At 54.1% G+C, this 25,131-nt stretch overlaps 1 protein-coding gene across 7 annotated transcripts in view; it reads right to left on the bottom strand.

Moving 5' to 3' along the window:
• Positions 1–965: 965 nt before the first annotated feature.
• ANKS1A (ankyrin repeat and sterile alpha motif domain containing 1A) overlaps positions 966–25,131 on the bottom strand; it is a 74,072-nt gene continuing 49,906 nt past the window's right edge. For 5 of the 7 annotated variants that reach the window (XM_063177903.1, XM_063177906.1, XM_063177907.1 and 2 more), the window contains 11 exons: positions 23,242–23,348; positions 12,273–12,371; positions 11,789–11,941; positions 11,559–11,666; positions 9,378–9,542; positions 8,922–9,047; positions 8,739–8,810; positions 8,315–8,401; positions 7,824–7,961; positions 7,010–7,180; positions 966–5,853 (listed from right to left, as the gene is read on the bottom strand). In XM_063177903.1, the coding sequence (XP_063033973.1) occupies positions 5,734–5,853; positions 7,010–7,180; positions 7,824–7,961; positions 8,315–8,401; positions 8,739–8,810; positions 8,922–9,047; positions 9,378–9,542; positions 11,559–11,666; positions 11,789–11,941; positions 12,273–12,371; positions 23,242–23,348 (1,346 nt within the window). In that variant the 3' untranslated portion in view covers positions 966–5,733. The remainder of the gene's footprint in view (positions 5,854–7,009; positions 7,181–7,823; positions 7,962–8,314; positions 8,402–8,738; positions 8,811–8,921; positions 9,048–9,377; positions 9,543–11,558; positions 11,667–11,788; positions 11,942–12,272; positions 12,372–23,241; positions 23,349–25,131) is intronic. The other 2 variants (XM_063177904.1, XM_063177905.1) reach the window with 2 other exon arrangements.

Raw genomic sequence — 25,131 nt, 5'->3', positions numbered from 1 at the left:
ATCTTGCCTGAGCTTGTAAAAATTCATCCAACAACTCCACTGAGGCCAGCAGGAGATGACCCTCGGCACATCAGGATCTGAATAAACCTCTCAACTAGAAAAAGTAGCAGCCTTTTTTCCTCAGAAACCTGTCACTGTTTGGTGGGGAAGGCAAGGGGCTGTGGAGCTCACTGAACTGCAGAGCAGATCAGGCCTTTTAAACTCAGTTAAAAACTCACAGATTCTGCCTGGGGCCTGTAACCTCTGCTGAGGTGTCAGTCCCAGCCAGGGCTGCGAGGGATAAAACCTCATGGTGCTTCAAACCATTAAACCAGCTCAGTGTATTCCATGTCAGCCTGAAAACCTGACTTGCCTTGTTATTAGAAATGGAACATACGGCATAAATTTAGCAATCCCCGGTGTATTTAGCATTTCACATCAGTCAGATTTTACTCGACATGAAAATCTGAACTTTAACCTGTATTTAAATGTCTGGATTTCTTGCTCTAATTTGACGTACTCAAATGTCCTAGTTCCTGGCAAGCCCCAGGTCTTTGCTGGGTAAAGGTTCTGAACCATGGCTGCCCAAATGGGTACTGGTGTCACAGGAACCACTCGCTGCTGTGCTGCAAAAAAAGATTTCAGTGGCTATCCCCAGTACATGACAGCCCCCAGGAACACAGTCCTTGCAGATGTACCTTAGTGGGGGTAAAAATGAGCTTTTCTAAACCTCCATCACATGTAGAATACAGCCACAATGGCTGCAGACCCTCGTGCTGCCTTTAACAACATTTGGATATGATTTTATGCATGAATTAGACTCAAAATAATAATATTCATGTTTGGGTCATTATGACTGCCTGCAGAAAAAGCAGCTTCAAGCAAAGCTCCCAAACCCCCCTGCAGGGTGAGAACTGCCCTGCTTTGACACAGACCCCCAGCAGGACTCGGGCACAACACTGGGGCCACACACAAGAGCACACACGTGTGTCTAAGGTTGTTTATTAATTCGGTCTGTTCTAAGTTGTACAATTATGAAAACAACAAAACGACTGCTGGAAGCCCAGGAATATTTACAATCTCGCCTTGTTGTAGTGAGGTCAGTCTATGTTGTTGCACAGATTGGTTATGTTTGGTACCACAAGATGTTTAAAATTCAGACAAATTTGAACAGATTAACAATTGTATATACAGGAAATAAAAGGAAATTCAAGTATCAAAATACAGACAGATTAAATAACATTTGTATTACAAATCAGCCCCACTGCCATACATCACAATTAGCAAAAATGTCCACATTGCAAACTGAACTCGACTGTCTCTGCCCTGTCAGGGAATCCCAGGTTATTCTTCTGTGGGCAAGAAAAATGTCTGAGCTGGGTTGACTTAGCGAGAACAGCACAGGTACTTTTCTTTTGGGAAACCAAATTTAAGGTAATTTCAATGAGAGATCTAAAAGGGAGACCTTTGCAACACGGCAGCGTTGTGAGCGCTGTGCCAGCTCCAAAGCAGGATCTGAGCAGAGCCAGGGAAATGCTGCTGCTGCTGCTGCTGGAAACTTCTGAGGTGGGTGGAAGGAGCATTAAAGCATTGGCTCCACCTCAGCTGCACACAGAACGGGACGAGTTTGGGGCTTTTTGGCATCTGCTCTGTGTCTCAGCAGCCTCCTGAAGGTACAGACCTCACTGCAGGTACAGCCTGGAAGGTGCTGCAACTTCTCCCTGGGAGGGGGGACAGGCGTGTACCCCAAAAAAGTTGCATAATTTCTTCTAAAAAAGAACAATCCCAAAGCAAGTTTAAAGTCAGTTGAACAGCTAAGGTTAGCGCTGTTTTTTTTTTTTTTTTCATTTGTAAACACAAAATAAAAAAAGGATAAAGCATCTTCAATTTGAAAAAAAAAATCATCCCCTCCTATAAAAGGAAAGACAAAACTTGGCAACTGTTTGCCAGCCGTGAGTGAGGGCTCAGCCCACAAACCAAAGTCTGTGAAACACAATCTGTCTTTAAAGAGAGGAACAGAGGAGCCCCGACTCCTCCCGGGCAGGTAATACAGCAGATGCAGTTGGATGCAAGGTCATGTTCAGCACCAGGAATGTGGGGCAGTTTCCTCCAGATAGCACAAAACCCTGCAGGGAGGAAGAGCCCGAATACTGCACAGTGGGTGGGTGAGGATGGCCAGGAGCCAAGGACTGGCACAGCCCAGGGTCACCCCACCACACTGAACTGCCCAAACAACTGCTCTGTCTGTGAGAAAGGTGAGAAAGGGAGTGTCTGGCTAAAGAATGGATCACTAAAGACAACCACAGGTTTACACGTGGGGCTGGAATGGACCACCAGGGTCACCGAGCCCAGTGCCTGAAGATTGGAGTCTTCATCACCACGTTACCTCCAAGCCAACCTCCAAAAAAGCTCACGTGTCAGCAAGGAAAGGTGTCCCTCCTCCCAAGCAGAGGTTCAATTTGCAATCTCACCAAAGACTTGTTGCCAACACACCAAATATTTACACTTACACCAGTATGAATTGCAACATGTGCATAACAAGGAATGTTAGGTTTCTTAAATTCATTGATTCAACCCAAAATCTCCACTCCCCCTTCCCAATCCTTTACAGGTCTGTGCCCTTGGGATTATGGTTCACTTCCCTCCCAGCCTCACTGGTGAGAGAGACTAAAGGAAATCCTGACAATACAGCAGCAAGTGGAGTTAAACAGGAATTACTGGGCACAGTGTTCTCGTGCAGCAGCAGGTCCCACAGCCCTGACAGGGCCTGGCGAGATCGCGACAGACGCACTGCGCTGCATTCTGCATCTGAAGAATTCAAATCACAACCATTTTAACATTCTCCCCAGAGGGGAACAGTCTGAAAACACGTCAGTCACAGCCCAAACCACTGTGAAACGCTCTGGAATTCAGAATAAAAGCAAGCACACAACACCTTTGAGGTGGTGTCTTTGGGGACACTGGGCTCGGACGGCGCCAAGCCACCCTCAGGCTGATGTGGTTTGTCCTTGGGGATGGACTGTTTCAGTGTAATGCCCAAAATTTAACTCCTTATTTGTTCATCTTCTGAAACGGTTGCACTAATTAAATAATGAGCTAGTATCAAAAAAGTGCTAAATCACAATTGAATATACTTAAAAAAACCCCAACCCTTCAGGGCATAACTGCATTTAAAAACAAGACAGGTGCACAGAGGCTGGAGCAGGGAGTTGTCCCCAGGAATTCAGTGCGGAAATGGGAAGAAATGGGGTCCTTGCCATAGAAATGTCAAGTATTGCAACACGACAGTTCGGGGGATAAGGAAGCTTTGTACCATCGGGGATATTGGCCACAGCTGCTCTGGGGTGAAGGTTCCTTCGCAGATTCTTTTCCTCAAGTTCCTTCCATTTGCTACAAAAGCGTGGAGTGGCTCGGAGAACAGGATGCAGACTTACCCTGCCAGGTTCTCACACAGGAGGAAGCGATCTCCGGGAATTTGGCGTTCTCTCCTGTTCACCCAGAGCTGAAGCAGAGTAAGTACCATCAGAAATGTGCACACCACGCCCCAGCTAAGACTTTCTATCGTGCTCCTCGCCGGATTGCAGGATTCTCAGCAAATAAAAATCTGTTGGTTTCCTTTTTTTTTTCCTCACCAAAAGGCTGCAGCGCTACATTGAAACCGTGAACCGGATTTGCTCTGAGTCTCTTTGTTAAAAAAAGAAACGAGTTGAAAGACGTTTTGTCTCAAACTAGGAAAGGCGACATCGCTCTCGGCCTCCGAGTGTGGAGCTTTCCTTTGCTAGGAATGGAGATGAGCAGCTTTCCTCGGCGGAGGCTGGCTCCCTGCCCCCTGTGCTCTGGCAGCCCTCACCGAGCAGCCACGCACCCACCCGTGCCACAGGGAGATGATCTTCGTGTCAGGAGGCCACTGCGTCCCAGGTCTCTGCCCCAGCACTACATCCCGTGGTAGGAGACGGCTGCCCGGAGCTCAGCTTCGCAGAGGCAAACAGAAAGGAAGATAATGGAATGAATGTCCGAGTCACACAAAGACACGTGCTGGGAAAGGCCGGGCGAACGGCCCGGAGGTGGGACACAAAATCCGTCAGGGTACGGACACAGAGCGGCAGTGGTTTGGTTCGGGAAGGGCTGCCTGTGATCCCTGCTGGGTTTGGTCACCCTAAGAAAGGCACACGCTCTCCTGACCCGGATTTAGGGGTGTGGAGGGACCTACCCTAATAGCTGAGAGCAGGGGGAGGTGAAGGGCTCAGAGCTTCTGACATTGGGGGGATGTGTGGCAGCTCTGTGCTGAACACCTACACACAGAAACCGTTCTGCCACCCAAACCAGGGAGTGAGTTTCTCTTAAAGGGACACAGAAACCTTCATGGCACTCTTAGAGCTTGGAAAAGTGCTGATGGAACCCAAACCCAACCTCCCGGAGCACCTCAGGCACAGCAGTGTTCTGCTGTCCACAAGGCCTGGGCTGGCAGGGTGGCACTGCATCCCTGGGCAGTGCTGACTCTGTGCCAGGGGACTCTATAGCATATGAAATGTATGAACTAGATTGAGCTTTCTTGTGGTTGTTTTTTTTTTTGCTTGAAGACAACATTTTTACTTTTAGTCCTCTCACTGGGTTCCCACTGGCTGAGCCCTCAGTCTGAGGTCAGTTTGCCATTAAGTCATAAATGACTTGGGAGATCAAACTCATTCCTGAGAAAGAGCTAAAATAAGGACTTTTAAAACATCAGATTTCATTGCAGGTGAGGGGAAATGGAAGATCTGAAGCAGCAGCTCCAAAGCCACAGCAAAACTCAGGCAAGCTGCTACTGGGCCCTAACACCAGGGGCAAATAACCCAGGGCTGCTCCCTGACCTCTCCCTGTGATGCTGCTTGTGGTGCCCAGCTGACACCTCCCCTCGCCAGCCTGGGGCTAACAACAACACGTGCCTTTGGAAGCCTAACCACAGGCTGCCACATGAGAACTACACCCAGCTCTCACGAGAAGTCTGGTGAGTGTAAACACAAGGACTATGAGGGAAAGAAAAACCTACAAAGGACTGAAATGCATGCCACCAAACCCCCCCTCATATCCGAGGGGACAGAGCTCACAGTGGGAACGATCACACCCGGCCCAAACCAATGCTCCCCCACCACCCAGAGCAAGTTCTGCACTGGGCTTTGAGGAAGGAGACTGTGGGCAAGGGTGGCCGTGAGGAAATGGAAGTGCCCGTGTGTTATTTGCAGAGAGCATCACAGTGGTTAGTGTCGGTTCGAGTGGCAGGAAGGAGAGGGGAGTTCACTGAACGGTACACAGCCGTGGCTCAGCCGGCAAGAGGAGGATCTAGGAGGAGGGAGTGTGTGCACCGGAGAGACAAGAGGTCTCCATCAGTCCAAAGACAAGGTGAGATAGAAAAAAAAAAAAAAAAAAAAAGGCCTGGGGAGTATCACATTGCCCCAGGGATTCACAGTGCCAGAGCGAGGGGGGAAGACGTGAAAACGGTGGGCGGCTTTCCTGGATCCACATCTCCGCCTGCCAGCCTGCCCTCTCTGCTCCTCCCGCCTGGCGGGCAGCTACAGCGTTACCCTTGTTTCCGAGAAAGGAGATTCACAGTGTTCAGCAGGTACAAAAGCCGGGTAAGTCTACAGTCTCCTAAGTGCTGCTGCCTCGGACGTGGTGCCTAGGCGGGCTCAGGGCGAGCAGCTGGAGGAAGAGGGAGTTTAGAAGAGCAGACAGATCAGATCGCAAAGGCACGGTTAGACGGGGCGGGCGCTTGCTTTAGAAGATAGTGGTCTCATACTTAGTGCTGAGGGTCCGCTTGGAGTCCTGCTTGGGGTCCACGACCCAGGAGACACTGGCATGAGACTGGGAGTCTTGGTCCACTTCAGGAGGATCCAGCTAGAAAATAAGGAGAGAAAGGGCATCTTAGGACACCTGTGCTTCTGGGACAGAATGAGCAGGGACTCAAAGCACAGAGTGCCTGCCTGCCTACTGCCCGTCCCAAGAATGTGCCCGTGTGCAAGGAAGCAGCTCTTGCTGGGGAGGCATTTGAGCCCTTCACAGCTAAAACGTGTCTGGCCACGTCAGTCTCAACCCAGCACCCCAAGATGACTCCCTGCATTGGGCCGTGAGTCCCTGTCACCATCAGCGACAGCTTTGCTCATCTCAAACAAGCATGAAAAACGGAGCGCTACAGAAATGGGACAGAGGGAGACAGCTCCTGGCAGGTGAGCTCCCACGTGATTCACCCTCCTGACCCAGCACAGCTCTTTCCTCTTGTCCTGCTCAATCAGGGTGCCATGGGGAAGCTACCACCCCAGCAGGAGCAGCGGGGTTAGCTGAGAGCTGCCACACTGCATCAGCAGGGGCGGGAGGGAGCAGCAGATCCCCAGGGTTCATCCAAACCCCTGACATGGGCCAGAACGAGCATGGGGATGAACAACAGTGAGGCAGGACACGGGGGCACAGCAGGAGAGAGGGAGTGGGGAGGCAGCCCGGGGCGGTTTGGAATGGAGGATGGCAGGAAGAAGGGTAAAGACCTTCGCTCCAGGACTAACAGACTGCAGCGGCAGGTAGGAGGGGCGGTGAGTTGTACAGGTGTGACAGTAACAACAGCGGGTGTCGGGAGGGAGCGGCACCTGAGCGGGGGGAGCAAGCAGAACACAGACAAAAGGAGACATTAAAGGAAGGCGGTGGCTTGTGCAGCAGTCCTGCTCCTCAGCAGCTCCAGTCTTAGCTGGTTTTGGCTATGGGGAATCCCATGCTGCAGCTCACCTATGTATCTCACTGCAGGGTTTGCACATGGAAGCTTGTGCTGGACCCAGCAGGGCACTAAAGCCCCATCCCACCTGGGCTATTTCCACCTCTGCCTGCCCTCCTGCTACCAGGAGAAGCCCCAGCCCCACAGCAGACGTGACACAGACACAGACCTGCAGTGCCAGCAGCAGGACAGGCACCTGGACCCTGTCTGGCCTCCCCCCACCACCCAGGGCAGGTGTAGGGGTGTGGTGCCCACCAGAACCCCCAGCTCAGCCCAGCAGGTCGCTCCACATACCGTGGATTTCCTCATGCCTGCTCGTGGTTTAGGCACCGGTTTGGAAGATTTTGTTTCAATCATTTCTCCTGCTCCAGCACCCAGAGGCTTTGCTCTCTGGGCTTGCAGGGCGAGCTGGTAGGCGACCTCGAATGCCTGCCCCAACGTGAGGATGATCTCGTACGTCAGGTTCTTGGAGAGAACACAGAGAACACAAAGCTGTCACATCGCCCTGTACAAAGTCCTCCTTGTGCTCAGAAGCTGCTATGGGGTCACAGACCTTCCCATCAGCAGGTCACATCCTGCTGTGTCCCTGGCAAAGCCACTGAGCTCCAGACATGAGGAGAGCCTGACCATGCTGCCTGCCCCAGGTCCCCTGCCCACCTGTAAAGCCCCACCAGCACTTCAGTTCAGCAGCATAAAGAAAAACAGCCCAAAAGTCTTGTGCAATTTTGATTCTGCCCAAGTATAAAAGCAAATCACACTTCTACCTTCTCTGAGTTGTTAAATCAGCCCATTATGCTGAACATAATTGAGAGCATGTTAGGGGTTTGTGCACGGCACATTCCCCAGGAGGGAAAGCTCCTGCCCTGCTTTATTCAGTGCTGGAGACAGCAGTAATGAAACCAGACAAATATTCTCTTTGTCCACAGAGGTCCAAAGTACAGGCATTTGGAACCAAGACTACTTTATGGTAAAAATGGGTGAAAGAACCCTTTACTTATGGTAAAAATGGGTGAAAGGAGCAGTCTGTGACCAGCCAGTAATGCTGAGGGATGAAACAAATGGGCTGTGAAGGACCTGTGAAGGAGACGTGACAGGGCAACGCACTCACCACATCCACAGTGCTGAAGACATGGCAGTAGTGATGGCTGGTCTGCAGGTCCTTGGTGATGTAGGCAAATGTGCAGAGATCCTCAGGGTCCTGGGCAGCACAGGAGATGTTCCGGATCTCGTGCTCAGCAATGACATTCTGCCGGGGTCAACCACAAGCACCCGTCACCCTTCTGGGGATGGCAAATACACCCTGCAAACAGTGGCTGTGGAGGGTGTCCTGGGGACAGGGAAGGGGGGTCTCCCAGCCAAACCAGTCCCAGCTCCCTCCCATGGCAGGAAGAAATGGCAACGTGGTCCACAAGCAGCCAGCCTGCCAAGCCTTTGGCACTCAGGTGATCATCACCACCTTGGTATTCTCCCCCAGCCCCAGAAGCTCCCCAGGACTTGCTGTGGCTTCTGGAGCCACAAAAAGTGACCTGCAGCCCCCAGGTAGGTGGGATTGCAGGCTGTGTCCCTCCAGACACCGACTTTGAGGCATCTGCAGCTCACCTTGTTGGAGGCATCGATGAACTTCACCCCTTTGTATGTGATGGACAGGATTATGGTTGGGATCTTCTTCATATGCTCCGTGGATTTCTTCAGAAACAAGAATATTCAAGTGACCAACTCTGAATGGATGCTCCCTCTTTACCCCCACCCCAGAGACTCCCAGGCCTGTAGAGAAATCTGGGGATCTGGGAACAGGAGGAAGAAAACAGAGGTGGAAGAGACAAGGACCTAAAGAGAACCCTGCCACCACTTCCCCACCCTCCCAGACCCTCTGGGTACTGGGAACAATGCTGGAAAAGGGGGCAGTTCACCACAAAGTGGCACTGCCTGTTTGGTGGACAGGGTTTGGGGAACCACTGAGGTCCTCCCCCCAGCCCACATCATCCCCCACAGGCTGCAAGTGAAGGCCCCAGGGTCTCCCTACCCTCATCTTGGCACAGGCGTCCTGGGTAGACTCTGTCCCTCGGAGGTCTTTGATCAACATGGAGCCCAAGTACTGTGTGAGGGAGGGAGAGATGTTAAATCCTGCCACTCCCAAGGCAATGGCAGCGCCCTGAGAGCCCAGAGCTCCTCATCCTCACCACCCCACAAAGCAAAAACCACTTACGTTGGCCTCGTACCCGCAGGACTCGAAGATGAGCTTCTCGGGCTGGTGCTGCCAGTTCTGAACAGGGGCATAGGGGGCTGCCAGGCTGGGCGGGCGCAGGGTGAGCCTGGACTCCCGGCGGTCCTCCTGCAGGGCAACGAGCACGGATGTGAAGCCAAAATGGGTTGGAACAGCTCTCAGGGGGGTTCTTTGAGCTGAGGGGATTGAGGTTGGCAATGGCCAAATGCCCCCGGAGCTGGGTGGAGGCAGCACGTGGGGTTAAGGTGCCAGTGCTGATGGAAGTGTGAGCCATGGATTTTTGAGGTGAAACTGAGGCATAAAGAAGCTGCTGGCACTAATGCCTGAGGGAAGCTGAGCTGACCAGCTCCCTCCCTGCATCACCCTCATTTCTCCCTGGCTCCAGAGATGGGGGAGCCTGTGCAGAGGCCCCCAGGACACACAGCAGCACCCACTAACCTGTGCTTTGTAGCGCTCAGCTCTGGAGTAGGGAGCAAGCTCAGTGCCACGGTCGTGCTGCCTCTTGGCAGTGTCCCCGGAGGGCAGCAGCAGATCAGCAGATCTGCCCGTGCACGAGTCGTTCTGGCTCAGGGGAGACGACGTCTGGGACATCAAATCCTGGCACTGGAAGGAGCAAACACCACAAAGGAACCCAGTCAGCCGGGGCTGTGCTGTGCCCCCCATCACTCCCTCTACACTGCCCAACACAGCGTGCATTGAGTGGACTAACGGGGTCAGCTCCTGCTCTGGGGGTTCCTGCCTCAGTGCCAATTCCACCATTTACCTTCTGCATGAGACACCTGATTTGCTCCAGGATGGTTTCAGCCATGCACTCAGCCCTTTGTGCCCAGGATGGTTTCAGCCATGTACTCATCCCTTTGTGCCCAGGATGGTTTCAGCCATGCACTCATCCCTTTGTGTCCAGGATGGTTTCAGCCATGCACTCAGCCCTTTGTGCCCAGGATGGTTTCAGCCATGTACTCAAGCCTTTGTGCCCAGCATGCTCCAGGATGGTTTCAGCCATGCACTCATCCCTTTGTGCCCAGCATGCTCCAGGATGGTTTCAGCCATGCACTCAGCCCTTTGTGCCCAGGATGGTTTCAGCCATGCACTCATCCCTTTGTGCCCAGGACGGTTTCAGCCATGTACTCAAGCCTTTGTGCCCAGCATGCTCCAGGATGGTTTCAGCCATGCACTCATCCCTTTGTGCCCAGCGTGCCTCTGCCTCTGAGAGCTCATCCCAGGAGGGCAGGGACACGCTGGGCTGGAGGCAAGGTGACTCCAGAGGGGTGGGCTCCCCTAAAGCACCGAGCCAAGCACCCGAGGGTGATGATGATCAGCCAGCCCCGCCGAGGAGCGCCGGGAGCCGCCGCCAGAGCGCGCCCAGGCCCCGCAGGCACGGCCGAGCCCCGGCACAGCTGTGGCCGCATTAGTCCCATTCAGAGCACTCGCTTGATTTGCCATTGACGTCCGCCCGCCCCCCGCGCCGCAGCCAGCGCTGGAGCTCCCCAGCTGCAGCGCCAGGAAATGCTGCACATGGCCCGTTCTCCCTCCCCGGGCAGCATCTCAATCAGCTGAGCCGCACCTCAGAGCAGCCTCTCCCCGCCTCAGCCCTGCTGCTGCCCACGGTGCAGATCCTTCCTTGGCTGCTGGTCCCTCCCGGGCTCCTGCTGCCTGGCACAGGGCAGTGGGTCTGTGCTGGGCACCCTCCCAGTGCAGCACCAGAGTGAGCTCTCTCTGTTCTCTTGCTTGAACCCAGCTCCTAAAGAATCCCCTGTCAGCAAGCATGGATCCCAGCTCGCTTCAGCTGAGGCTGTTTGGGTTGGAAAGGCTTGGGAATCCAAGAGGGCAGAGCTCTGCAGCAGGGCAAGGAGCAGATGTTCGGGTTGGGTAAACTCTAATCACTCCAATTCCTGCTCCAGGAAGCTGATTAGCAATCTCTGGGAGGAGGCAGCACGACATGCTACCCCATTCCTGAGCTCAGGGTCGCTCTGAGCCCAGCAGCTTCTGCCAAACAGCTCTCAAAAGCCAGATTCAGGAAGAACAGGGAATGTGATGCTTCCCTCCCAGCCAAACCCTGTAAAAGGGGCCCGACAGCCAAATGCTGCCACTCCTGCAGCAAAAATCAACATCCACACACATCCTGTCGAGTGTTGTTTGGCAGTGAGAGCAGGAGCTCTCAGCAGCCCAGCCGGGCCAGGGAGAGGGCTCTGGATCCCAAGGGTGCAATCAAACACCAAGTCCCAGCTGCAGCCCCTCTCCAGCTGCGCTGGTTCACTGCTGCCTGCTGAAAGCTCCCACATCTCTGACCAGGAAACAAGGGCAGGAAAGTGGGCTCAGAGCTCCCTTCTGTGCAGGGCAGAGGTGGGAGTGGCACCTTGCACCCCTTCAGTGCAGACACCTGATCCCAAGGGGCAGCCTGACCTTTCCCATGGGGTCAGCATCCAGAGGCTGACCCACAAGGGCTGGAATTATCTCACCCCACTCACTGCAAGGTTGTCCCTGCACAAGGGGCACAAGGCCACCCCTGGGTGGCTGGAGAGGATGAGGTGAGCAGCTGCATGGACACCACTGGCCATGGCAAGATTTCTCCCAGCACTGACACACGAGCCAGGCAGGGAGCCATGAGCAGGGACTCACTCTCAGCTGTGAGAACCGTGGTGGTTTGGCTGGGGGCTCCTCGTAGGGTCTGTCTGCCAGCGAGGCAATGATCCGCTTCCGATGGCCCAGCAGGTTCACCTTGAGCACCTGCAGGGAGAGATCAGGGTCACCACGGGCACAGAGCCACTCTGAGAGACTTGGAGCAAGTGCTACCCCCCAGGGAACAGGGCAGGAGCTCGCTGCCCTGGCAGGACAGAGGTCACACTCACGTTCACTATCTCAAGCTCCCAGAGGTTCTTCACAGTGTCCATGGAGCTGTAGCCACTCGAGAGGAAGGACTGGATGTAATCCTGCAGCCCCAGGGAGTCGAGCCATGCAGGAACTGATGGCTGGCTATTCCCATCACAGCCCAGGGGTTTCAACTGTGAAAGCACAAGGAAGGTGTTAAAAGCTGCAGGAGCTGGGCTCCCAAGGGATATGGGTGAAAATCAGTTCACAGGGCATCACTATCTCCACTAGCCAGTAACAAAAGCACTGTACAAACAAAGAATGTGCTTGGGATCAAGACTGGCAGGAGGAGCAGTCCCAGCACGGAGCTACCACCATCCACACAGCCTGGAATAGCAGTGTACTCCTCCTCCTCCTCCCTGCTATTCCCCAGAGCCTTCCCACAGCCCTGCAGGTGCAGGGTCTGGGTGTTGCTTCCCCTGTGCCCACAGCCGTGCCTGGCAGTGCCCACCCTGGCGCGCTGACCTTGGGGAGGGAGCGAGCAGCCTGGAGCAGCTTCCGCCGGTGCTGCGGGTCCCCGATGCCGATATCCCGCAGGTCCTGGTCCTCCATGACATTGCAGCCCTGCGGGGACAGCAGCGAGTGAGGTGGGAGCAGGGGACAACAGGAGCCACACCGCTGTGTGAACAGACATCACACGGTCAGGGCACCCTCCTGGCTTGACCTCCAGCACGTCCTGGCAGCAGCAGCAGCAGGAGGAGGAGGAGGATAAGGAAGGCTTCCAAGGCTGGGAACTCTGCTCCATGTACCGACCTTGGGCACACAGAGCACTGCCCTCCCCTCCCTGCTCCGGGAGCAGCTTCCAGCCCTTAGCCCCAGGGCATGGCTTACAGCCACCTCCGTGGGATTCCACACAGAGAGGCTTTAAACATCCTCCATGCCCGGGCAGGGGCTCTGGGTTCTGCTCAACCTCCCCACACTGTGCTGTTAAAACCCATTTTGTGCCCCCTTCCCCCTGCAGAGCAGAAGCACACGGACTCCATCCCCCTTTGAAAGCCTCTGTCCCAGCCTACGTCCCTGCCCTCCTACCTGGGCGCAGCTCAGCAGGACACGTCTCCCACGGCTGGCAGAGCCACGCTGCTGTGTGACTGAGGGCTCCAGCCCCAGCCCAGACCCCCTCCCTGGCCCTGCCTCCCTCTGCTCCCCAGAGAGTCCCAGCAGGTGAGTGCCGACAGCGCTTCGCTGCTCCACATTTTGGTTTTATAAGAGAAACCCAATTAAGGCCGGCCTCAGGGAAGGTGAGGGCAGGTGAGATTGCCAGGCACCCTCCACAAAGGACAGCAAAGGTTTCCTGCCCCTTCCCATCCACGCTTTTGTGGGATTTCAGCACACGTGCTTTGCTGAGTGCTACCTGCTTTAAAAGCAGTGAGCTGCCCCAGAGCAGCCTCCTCCTGAGCCTGTCCTTGCTCCTGGCCATGCCAGCAGCTGCTCTGCTCCTCCTGCCACTTCCATGGCAGGTGTGGTGACAGCAGAGGATGGCACGTGGCTCTGCACCCAGGAGCTGCCCTTCCCTCAGCCACAGAGGAATTAACAGCAGAGATGCCCAGAGATCTCTGCCCTGCAGCCCAGACCAGGCATTTGCAAACAGCAAATGAGCAGTGGGTGGCAGGAGGCAGAGCCCTCAACACCCCCTGACAGGGCTCCTCTGCCTCCCCCTCCCTTGGCAGCTCAGCTCCCACACACTGCATTCCTGGAGAGCAGAGCCTGAGCTGACAACCACGGCACAAAGGCATTTATTTGTCTGAGAGTTGTTTAAACAACAGAAAAGTCTGGGCTGAATGGCTCTGCAGCCAATGGGGAAGGGCTCATTCAGTGTTTTTTCCCAAAGGCCAGTTCACAGACTGTGCCAGTCAGGGCCATTGTGCTGGGAAGAGTTTCTGCCACTGCCCCAGAGCCCCTGTGCACACCAGACCATGGCCCAAAGCCCCTGTGAACACCAGACCATGCCCCAAAGCCCCTGTGCACACCAGACCATGGCCCAGAGCCCCTGTGCACACCAGACCATGGCCCAGAGCCCCTGTGCACACCAGACCATGGCCCAAAGCCCCTGTGCACACCAGACCATGGCCCAGAGCCCCTGTGCACACCAGACCATGGCCCAGAGCCCCTGTGCACACCAGACCATGGCCCAGAGCCCCTGTGCACACCAGACCATGGCCCAGAGCCCTGTGCACACCAGACCATGGCCAGACCCCCCTGCCCTGCACCCCAGAGCCTGTGAGCGAGGCCAAGGGACACCAGGGGCTCACCTGATGGAACCACAGCACATGAACCGCTCTGTGCACCCCTCAAGTGCACAAAATCAGGGAGTAAGAAGAGGCAGGTCGCTGCTGAAAGCTCCAGGCTGCCCATTTGGTGCACAAGCTGCAATTCTCTTGGACTGGGAACAAACTCCCAGTGATTAACAGGAGGAGCTGCTGCTGCCAGGGCAGTGACCTCCGGCTGGTGGGCAGCAGCATCACACCAGAAAGATGGAAACATCCCCTCCCCTTTCTTGTTCTTGAATTTTAAGCCAAAGAGCCACATTTAACGTGCATTCCTGTAACAGCAGGGGATGGTGTGCTGGGCTCTGGGGAGGAGGGAAGGGATTAATGGGGATTAACTCCCCTGACAGACACCTCACCTGGCAGGAATGCAGGATGTGTGTGAGGAATTCATCTCCCAGAGAGAGATGGCTTGGAAAGTGCTTTTTGAAATGGACAAAGAGGGCCAGAACAAGTGATGGGATTTCTCTCACAGCTTTGGAAAGCAAAATATTACTGCCCCGTGAGGGGGAGGAACAGGGAGGGACTGAAGTGCCCACAGCATGGCACACCTCAGGTACCTGAAAATACCTGGCCTGCTCTGCTCCCTTGACCTGCCCATCTTGGTGCTCTGAGGCTCCATCCCCCTGCAGAGGGCCAGGGCTGAAGCTGGGGCAGTGCAGGAGATGCTGCCAAGGGCAGAGCTCACAGCCAGCCCTGCCCTTGGTGCCACCCAGACAGCAGGAACAGTCAGCAGCCAAAGGAGCTGTGACAATGGCAATGAGTAATTTTCACGTATAAAAACCAAACAAACTTGCTGATCCTATTTACACTTTCACTCATGCTCACTTTCCAGTGTTGAGCCCTTTTTGGTGCTAATCCCCTTTGGCATGGTCCTGATCCCACACAAGCAGCACAGAGCTGGTGGCTCTCCCTCTCCCACAGGGCACCAGTGCCAGCCCCAAGGCAGGGCAGTAGGTGTCCTCTCACCTTTGGCATCTCAAATTCAAAGAAAATTGCTTGCTCTGTAGCAAGGGTAGAAGGTAGTTAAACACTGTGAAGCCTACAGCTTTCTCCTGCACTCCTTATTTTTATGTGTCACGTTAAATTCCCTCGGTGGCAGTCTGTATTCTCTGGGTGCTTAACAAGGATAGACAAAGCATAGCAGCTCTGAACAAATCATCCCAGCCCCTGGTGCAGGAGAAATGTCCTTCAAACCCATCTGGATTTCAACTCCCATGCAAAACAATAATCTGCCACTAAAAGAGAATTAAATACAAAGACACCAGAGATCTTTTAACCTTTGCCAGCCACACAGAGGAGCCAGACTTTAAACCTGTCTGCACTCAAGATGCCCTCAGGCAAGAGCCAAGGAGCAGAGCTGCCACCTCCCAGTGTCACCCTCTGAGGGCACAGGGCAGCCCCAGCTCCCACCAGCCCCTCCCCAGGTCCTCTGAGAACAGGGCTCCAGGATGTGCTCTGCCACCAGCCCAGTCCTCCAGCAGCAGCCTCAGAGATGCCAATCACAACCAAAAAGACTTTTTCCCCATTTCATTCCTTGTGACAAGTGCTTTTACCTTGCACGTCCCTCCCGGGTGCCCCAGCTCCGTGGGGCTGAGCAGAGGCAGGGAGGCTCAGGGCTGGCCTGGGCCAGAGCTCTCCCTGTCACCCACATTCTGGGGCAGCCAAACAGCCCCTCCAGCCCAACATCTCACCGTGTGCTCTGTGAGGCACCAGCCCCACCTGGGCTCAGCCAGGCAAGGTGAAACGCAGCACCTGGGGCAGGTTACCTACCAGCAGCTGCTCTGCTCTTCCTGCCTCTTCTGAGAGGCAGAGAGCTGAAGCAGTCAGAGGGCCCTTCATCCCCCAGCCTGGCCTTCAGCTTCCTCTGAGCCCCCTCCCTGGAGAGGCACCAACACCCACCACCATGAGGGAACTCCTGAGCCCTGTCCCTGCCCTGCACACCGCCCCAAGGGAGGGCAGGGATGTGCCAGTGACCCCTGTCCCCACTGGGAGCCCTGTGGGATGCTGCTGCAGCCAACCTGCCTGCAGAGACACGAGTTCTTGGAAAAAGGGCTGGCTTTGGTCACACCTCAGCGCCTGCACTGTAGTTAAACAGCCTGTGAGGCTCCAGGTTTCTCATTAAAGGCAGAAAAAGCAGTCAGAGGTTACCTGGCAGAAGGCAGCGTCCCCTCCTGTGACCGAGGTGACCCCAAAGTGACTGAGCCAAAGGCAGCACTGCCGAAACCTGCCAGATTCCTCCTCCAGCAGGACACTCTGCAGGCACTTAAATACCCAATTTTCAGATGCTGCTTCCTCCCCAGAGCCTGGCATCCATCCATGCTCCTGTTCCAGCTAAGGAAGGGCCTGGGGCAGCGAGTGCTCCCTGCAGGACTCGTGGCTGGGCTGGCAGCACAGGGGCAGCACTGCCATGGCACACCCTGCACGGGCAGGATGGCACCAGGACGGGGCTGCTCCAGAAAGCAACAGATGCAAAACCCAAACACAGCGTTCCCAGACTCCAAAGGCTCCTGCAGACACCCCAAGCAGAGAGACAGATGAAAGCTCTCTGTGCATACAAAGTGCACACAAAGCTCATTTTCTTTTTCCCCTCAGTGCATTGGAGACAATTTGCATCTTGTTGAAGATTCTGCTGTCACTGCTACTGCTCTGCTTTTGGCAGAGATGGAGACAGGTCCAGCTCACAGCTGGGCACACCCAGATCTCAGAGCAGGGGGACCCCATTTGATCATACAAATCTGTGCTTGTGATCTGTGGAGTTTGGTGCCTTCCCTTAAAGGCATCTGTAGTCTGGGGTATTTGAGTGGAAAGCAGGGGAAAGGATCTGTTTGGTCCCAGCTCTTCACAGAGCATCAATGGGGAAAGAGGCTCATACACAAAACCCTACAATAAATCTGAGATTAGCACACAGCCACTTCATTTTTAATTTTCTTCCCCATGCAGACTGGCAGCGTGACAATGGCAACAGAGGGAATTGGTCATGGTTGTCAAGTTCAGGCAATTTTATTGAGAGAAAAAAAATTAACTGCAACTTAAATGGTTTTTTTTTTTTTTTTATGTTTATAGGGCCTGGAGCTACTAATGAATCAAACATAAGTATCCTCTAAATTGCCAGTTCTGGTCCACCCACTTTGCTCCTCAAAATCCACTTCAACATCTCTGCTCCCTGTGGAGTCCATTCCTATTACCCAGGGAGCTTTGGCACAGCTCTGCCACTTCCCAAGATCCTCAAACTTCCTCCAACCCCAGATCCCTGCATGCCTCTGCTCTCACCATTCTCTGGCAGAGACAACCCCAACAACCCTACCATGGTCCTCGGGAACCACCAAGGACCAGCCAGAACCCACTGGGGAGATGTCAAACAAAATTCATTTAATTGAAAGAAGTGATTCCCACTTGGGGCTTGGCAGAGACCCTGACCCCAGGGTCCAACTCTACTCTTAGGGGGCTCATTTAGTGCTGCACAGTCAGTCTGGGGACACTGGCACGTGTTCCTGGGGGCTGACAGCAGTGACCAAATCCAGAAACAGCTACCCAGAGCTTCTGCCCAGCTGAGGAGAGGTTGCTCCAGTTCCAGCCTGACACAGCCCAGGCTCGAGCTACACAGAGCTCACCTGAGTCTGCAGGAAAATCCCTGCACCAGGTGTGGTCAGGCCATGTTCTTGCTGTGTTTCAACCAGAGCAGATGCAGTAAAACCCCATCAGGAGTCTCACAGATCATTCCTGGGTGCAAACAGCTACTGGAACGTGCCAGAGCAGTTTTCCCCCAATGGCTACTATAAAATGACAAGTTCTATATGAAAATAGAAAGAAGCTCAGGGGCAGACACATTCCCAGAGCATGTCCAGAGCCTGGCTGCTGCCCAGGGGACCAGCAGCTGTGTGCCAAGCTGGGCCATTCTGAACTGGATCAGGCAGAGCTGAGTGACTGAGGACATGGGAGATGCCAGTGCTGCAGCAGGGCAGGTACCAGGTGAGAATGAGGATTGTGCACATGTCAGCCCACACCCAAATCCCAGGATCTGAAGAGCAAAGGAGACTTGGCTTTGTCAGATGAGGACTGGGGCTGTCCTCAGCTTGGGAAGGCATGAGAGGTGCTGAGCTCAGCTCACACCCCAGCCAAGGTGAGCCAACCTGAACCAAGGCCTCAACTCCACATTTATCCTGGTTTTCCCTGCACACACAGAGAGGAGAAGGGAAGGAAAGGCTGTTCAGTTAGTGAACAGCACTGCAGGCTAATCTAACACGGCCCTGAATTGCACTGAATCACATTAATGTCAGTACTCTAAATTATTTGCAGACACCCCATTCTTCCACCACCATCATTTTTCTACCACTTCTCCCCAATTATAAAAAAATAAATAAAATCCCCCAGAGGAGCCCAGGGCACTACACACAGAGAACAGATTTCCCTTTCTGACGCTGTCTCATTGAATCAGCATTAGCTGCTTTCCACACACTCCATGGGAATCCAGGCTTGAACAATAAAAAAAAAAGCTATAAAAAATGGTTTATGTTCTCTTTTACCTGCTCATTTGTGAATCAGAATATCTTTGAACCGAATAAGAAGTTCAGCTCCAGAACACTGGTGCCACTGCCAGAGCACGTGGGGTTTGCCCTTCTCAGATGTCAGCCCAGGGGAAGCTGTGGGGCAGCAGCAAGATCCCACCCTGCAGGGGAAGGGGAAAGCTTTTGCAAGCATCTCAGATACATTTATGGGATCTGTGGGATCACAAAACACCCTGTGAGGGAACAGGTAATGGCATTTCCTTCCCACTTCTGTGGAGGAATTCCGCCATCAGTTATTGCAATTCCTTCTCATTACAGGGGCCACGTCCTTCCCCTCTCCAGACAGGCAAAGTCCAGCCTGCTGCTTCCCTGGGTTAATCTCTGCTTGCTGCAGGGACCAGGAATGCACTGGGCATCCCAAAATCAATTTCCTGTGCATTCTGGACATCCCAAAAGAGGCATCTGTGGCAGAGGCACTGGTGAGCACAGCAGACATGATGGGGCCAAGCTCCAGGAGCAGCAGAATCCCTCTTGGTCCATATTCCTGTGACATTTTCCCTGCTCTCCCAGCTCATTTCCCGCCAAGGACAATTAAGCCCGTTTATTGTGCGCTTTTCTGGATGACACTTTTCACTCGGTGCTGCAGTTCTGTGATGTGACCTTTCATTCCCCTGCTCTGGTGAGGGATGAGGCAATGAGGCTCAGGGAGGCTCCGGGAACTCGGCGCACGCCACGGGGCCGCGTTCCTCCACGTGGGAGGGAGCAGGGCTGCTCCTCCTGGGCGGTGGGCTGGCCACTCCTGCTTCACTGGAGCTGCTCACATTTGGCAGGCAGTGCTGCTGAGGGTTTTATCCTACTTGCAGAGCTGGATTTTTGCTAAGTCAAGGACAGCACAGCCACTGCCAGCAGCTTCGCCGCGGTTCTGTTCACCCGGCGCACAAATAAACTTTCCCCTCTGATGAAGGAATCCCAGCGGGCTGCAGAGCAGAGGGGGAGGATTGGAAGCACTATCTCCACTTGAGCTGTTCCTAATCCCAGCTGCCTGCACAGGCTGCTGCCCAACTCCAGCTCCACATGAAAAGCAGCAGCTGAGTGTCCCAGTCTGAGTGCCCCGGGGCAGTGGTGCTGGCCATGGAGGTCACTTGGTGGCAATGCAGAGGGTGAGGGAAAGAAGCTGCTGTCTTGGACAGTGGGGTTTGTGCTTGAGAGAGGCAGAAAAACAGGGAAAGCCTCTTCCCTGCCTTGTCCACAAACAGAATGTGGCTACTCTAGGAAACTTGAAGGGAGTAGAAGAATTCCTGCAGACACAGAGATGTGGCCCAATATGCAGAGGTAGAAAGAGAACTCCAGTGTTTTGGAAAGCTAAGCTACTTAAATTCACCTTTTATCACCCCTTTCTTCCCTCAACCAAGCCAAAAGATTACACAATCCCAGATCTGTGCAGACTTTGGTCCCTACCCAGGAACACATACAGGGACGAGGCGCTCCAACGTCACATCACATCCATGTCCCAAAAATCTTCCTGACTTGTGCCAGCAATACCCACCCCTGAGTGAAGCCAGTGCTTGATCAAGACCAACTTTGTCCCAGATGCAGAGCTGGAGTTCCCAGGAGCAGAGAGGAGGCTCCAGAGCACCTTTCCCTTCCACAGCACAGCCTGTGAGACACTCGTGGCTCCCACTGTCACCTGCAGGAGCTGTGGGTCCCTGAGCCCCTCTCAGCTGTGGCTCAGCACACCCCAAGAGGAGCAGGACCCTCCCTGCTGCCCACTCCAGCTGCAGCCTGTCCAGTGAGGCAGCCAGCACGTGGCTGGAGCACAGCTAATCCCCTAATCCCCAGTTCCTGGAGTTCTGAAAATAACGGAATTATTATTTTTGGAAACAACACATGTTTCTGCCTTGCTATATTAACATCTAATTAAGAAGCCAAATATATTTACAGAGCACTTTTCAAACTCCCTTTACACACTGCGTGCTCATGAATCACTTCCCTACCTGGGGGTAAAGGCTCTTGTGACATGGGGCATAGATTAACACAGGAGCCAGCTGAAAATACCCAGGGAACCAGAAATTCCTGAAAGCAGACCTGGCTGCAGCACAGGCCACCAGGGCTCCAGCAAGCCCAGCACCCCCAGTCTGAGTCTCTTACAACCCTGTCCCATACTGGGGGCAAACAGGGCACTTTAAACCCTGGTGCTCCAGTGAAGAACAGCACCAGCACCCCGGTGCACTGTCAGACTGCTTTTAACCCTCCTCTGAGTTGTTATCTACTACAGGCTGAGTATCTTCCTCAGTAATTAAAGGGCTCTTTTAGGACACTGCCCTGCTCTGTAGCTACACAATCTCTGCACACTGAACACTCTTCTCCTGCAAAGCTCCTGGTTTGCCCCCCAAAAAGCACCTGGGGATCCCAGAGCAAAGGGACCATCCTGGCAGGCCAGAACACCCTGCAGCTCTCTGAGCAGGGAGCAATGCAATGCAAAATCCTGCACAGAAAACACTTTTCATATCAAAAGACTCCAACTTCCTAGTCTGGGCTACTAAAACTTAATTAACCTCGTAACCCACCTGGTGATTTGCAAGGCATTACCCAGCGTTCTTCGGACCTTGAAATATTGAACACAGTGAGGCCCTAAGAGGGACTAATCCTTTCATAGAAACTGTTCAATTTCAGGAAATTAACACTCTCAGTTTGGAATATTCTCTGTTAGACACTGGATGGGCAGCCAATAAAGCAATGGTTGTGCAGAGAAGAGGACTGGGCACCCAACACTCAGAGCTTGGTGTCCTGAGCCCCTGCTCTGCCCAGCTTCAGTGTTCACAGCTGTTTTAATAATTCATCCAAAAACATCAAAAACACCACTAGAACCAAATTAACTACCTGTTCCTCACTTGTGCTCCATCTGAAGGTTTTGCTCCCTCAACACCAGAAGCTGAAGGCAAGGAACAACACAGAGGGAAAGATTCTAAATAATTCAACTTTCCTGCTGTGCTAATGTATTAGCTTGGAGTTCTTAGGGCTGGGATGAATGGATTTAAAATCAGGGTTGGCACGGGTGCCAGGGTCAGCTCCCTAGGAAAGGAGATAAGCAGCAAAATGGAAATCAGCTGGGCTTTGCACAAAATCGTTGTGAAATTATTTGACCTTTTAAATTTAAGAGGAATGAGCAAATGAGTGTCCCATGCCCTGAATCCAGCAGCAGCCAAGTCCTGCACTGGGAGCAGCCACCCAGCACTGGACAGGGGAGAGAAACATCCAGCCATGAAGAGAGCAAATCCTGCCACACACCCAACACCACTACACAGAGAGACACACAGAGGAACCTTTGCTACTGGAGTTTTGAGTTTTATGGGGTCCATCACAGCTGGGCAAGCAAGGGAAAGGTGTTTTATCTGCAGCTGCTGGGAGAGAGCTGCCACCAACCCCACAATGATCACAGATCCCTCAGCAGGAGATCCCAAGAGGATCTACAAGGTTATTTCATTTAAATTTGTTGTACCATCTCCAAACAGCCCCAGCACACGCAGGGATGCTGAACCCTCACACATCCCTGGCCAAGAATCCACTTGGGACAGGCTGGGTGGGACACGGGGTGAAAATCACAGCAAACCCCAGCTCTGGAGGGGAGAGTTGAGGGCAAGGGAAAGCAAATGGCCTGGCTGCTTGCTGTGGAGACCAGGGGGCACAGCTGGATAGACCCCACAACATTTATCCTCCTGTCCAGGTCATTTTGTAAAGTATAATTACACTCTGCCTTTAAGCAGCCCAGCAGATGCTGCTCAGGTGTGTCCTTCCTTGAGCCTCCATCCATGCCCTTTCCTGTCTCTCTCCTGTCCCTCTCCAGCAGCTCCTCACACCCTCCCCACCAGTGGTGGCCACTGTGTGCTCCCAAACCCCCTCATCCAGCTCGCATCCTCCTGGTGCCACCTCTCTGCACTGTCCCCAGCACCAGAGATGTCACTGCTCCTGTTCCAAGGCAGGATGCTGCATTTGCCAAAATTACTTTTCCAAGGTTTATATCCATTTTTTGTTATTTGCCAAACTTAGAGTTCACACTCAAAAGTATTTCTTTAAGCCATGTAGAGAGAACCCCTCTTACAGCACCAAGATTTTCCCTCTTGGCAGTTCATCCATTATTCCACACGAATTCCTGGATTTTTACACCGTGCTGCTTTAAGTTTCTAGACACTGGTTATCAAACCCCTCAACCCTGAGCACTACCATGTCGTCATCATTAGGTTTCAGAGCCAACAGTGTCAGTGCAATTAGGTACAGCTCATTAACATACTGCCTGCATGCTCTGAGCAAGTACAGTTCCAACAAGAGGTCTGTGCCTCCTTCACAGCCCAGAGCACAGACTGCTCAGGGCTCCCATCAAAACACCAGCGAATTTCAGTTCCCATTTCTGGAGTAAATTGCACAGTAAAAATTTAGCGGGCAGATGAAATAAAATTTTAGCGAGAAAACCAACAACACCTGAATTAAATGCAAAAACCCAACACAACCCTCATCTATTCCTTCTGCCCAACCTCCGACACCCCCCAACACCATCCTGGCGAGCAGCAGGACCCGGCTCTGCCCGGCGCCCACTCGGGGCATCGCCAAGGTGGGAAGCTTTGGCCAAGGCATCCCCCAGAGGCCGGGCTCCCAGGGGGCACTCACCAGGAAGCGAACATCATCAAAGCCATTCAGGAGCAGCTTGCTCTCGTACTGCTGCAGGCCGATGGACTCCAGCCACTCCCCGACGCTCTGCTCCAGCATCCGCGAACCTGACGAGAGAGGAATCGGCAGCCGCTTGAACAGGGAGAAACCGTTCAGGCGGTAGCAGCGGCACTCTGAGGAGGACAGATGGCATTGCCACATCATAGTCATTACCATAAAGAAACTCAAAAAATTATGCTCAGAGTACAACAAATCAGCGGGCTGACAATTCCTCTTGTGTGCACAGAGCATGGACAACGAGCTCGCGCTGCCTCGGCGGGCTCCGGGTGCAAATCTCTCTGCAGTTCACGCTCAGAAAAGAAACTCCTCGCCCGGGCAGAGATTCAGAGGCGCTGCCGGGGCGCTGAGATCACAGGCACTGCTGTCAGGGCTCGTGAGTTCCTCGCCAGGCAAGCACATGAAGCCCAACCCCGTGGGGATGCGGATCCACTCCTCGGCTCAGCGGAAGGGGGCGGGAGGAGAGCGGCAAACTTCCACCCGAGGCATTCCCAGGCAGTCGCAGGTGCGAGGGAAGGGAGCGGAGCCGTGCCAGTCCTCTCATCCACACACCTCTGGACACAGCCCCGGCTCAGCGGGGAGCACGGAGCAGCCTGGGAGGAAACAGCTTCATGCAGCCGAGCCAGCTCGGACACGGTGGATGCTCGGGAAAGCAGCAGGAGCCCAGGCAGAGCGGCTGGCCGCGGGAAGACACGCAAGACAAAGGAAGCACAGACTGCAGCAGCCGAGAGGAAGGGCTTGTGCTCTTCCTCCCCAGCAGTCCTGAGAGAGGCAAACCATGGCAGGGGCTTGGTCTCGCCGTTTCTGTGTTATGGGGACCCCAGGCTCACGTCTGGCAGCCCTGGCTCTGTCATTTACCAGCGATCCGATCGCTCGGCATTCCAGCACGCTGCCCGGACCTCTTGGCATTCCAGCACGCTGGCCCCAGAGAGCCCAGCCCCACCTCTGCACCGTGTGACAGCACAGCCAGGATGGTTCTCACCCTACACTGCTGGTCCTGCCAGGTGCTGGGCACGCACCTGGATTTGCCCTTCCTTCATTTTCTTCAGCCGAGCGCAGCCGCCGCACGGAGCCCCTCGCTCAGACGGGGAGCAGCTCTGCAGGAAGGAGGCATTTCGGTTCCCTGCTTCCGAGCCCACAGCAAGAGGAAAAAAGCAAATGCAAGCACACTCTCTCCTCTTCCTGCAGCAGCTCAAGTCCGAGCCATGCCCTGGCACCTCCCCCTCAGCCTCTGATAAAGGAGATTCCTCACAACACCTATGGAAGCCCTGGCAGATGAGCTCTCCCTTCCCTCATCCCTGGGATGAGTCCAGTGACTTGTTACTTTCCTCTAGTAAAGCTCAAGACCTTAAGTATGACCAAAAAAAAGTTCAGAGATCTCCTTTTCACCAGGGAATTTGCTATGCAAGACAGGCAGATTTCCAGGCTCCCTGGCACGTCTGTTTCCAGCATGGATGCAAAGAAAAGGACGATCAGGAGACCCCCGTTCGCTTCCTCTGAACCTTCAGGTCAGCTGAAGCACTTTGGTACCTTCCAGCCATCCCTCCCCACTGTGCTGCAATGCTGCACACGCAGAGCTCACGGTGTCACCTGCAGGTCCCTGGGGTAATTCCTGCTGTCTGCTCCCGTGTCGGTATTCGGGAGCGCCGCTATTGAGGAGCGCCGGCCAGTCCTTCCAGCGCAGATCACAAAAGGCTTCTGCCCCCCTGCCCGGAGCCAGCCCATGCCCCGGGGCAGCAGCTCAGCCCTGACTGTGTGCCAGGAGCTGCCTCTCTCCGGGTCTCCATCCTCCCCTCCATCCTTTATCCTCTCCCCGCGGTCCCTGCGCTCCGC

This window comes from Melospiza melodia, chromosome 28, assembly GCF_035770615.1.
Source record: "Melospiza melodia melodia isolate bMelMel2 chromosome 28, bMelMel2.pri, whole genome shotgun sequence".
Classification (NCBI taxonomy): domain Eukaryota; kingdom Metazoa; phylum Chordata; class Aves; order Passeriformes; family Passerellidae; genus Melospiza; species Melospiza melodia.
Note: the sequence above shows the minus strand (reverse complement) of the source record. Positions and strands in the feature narration are given on the sequence as shown.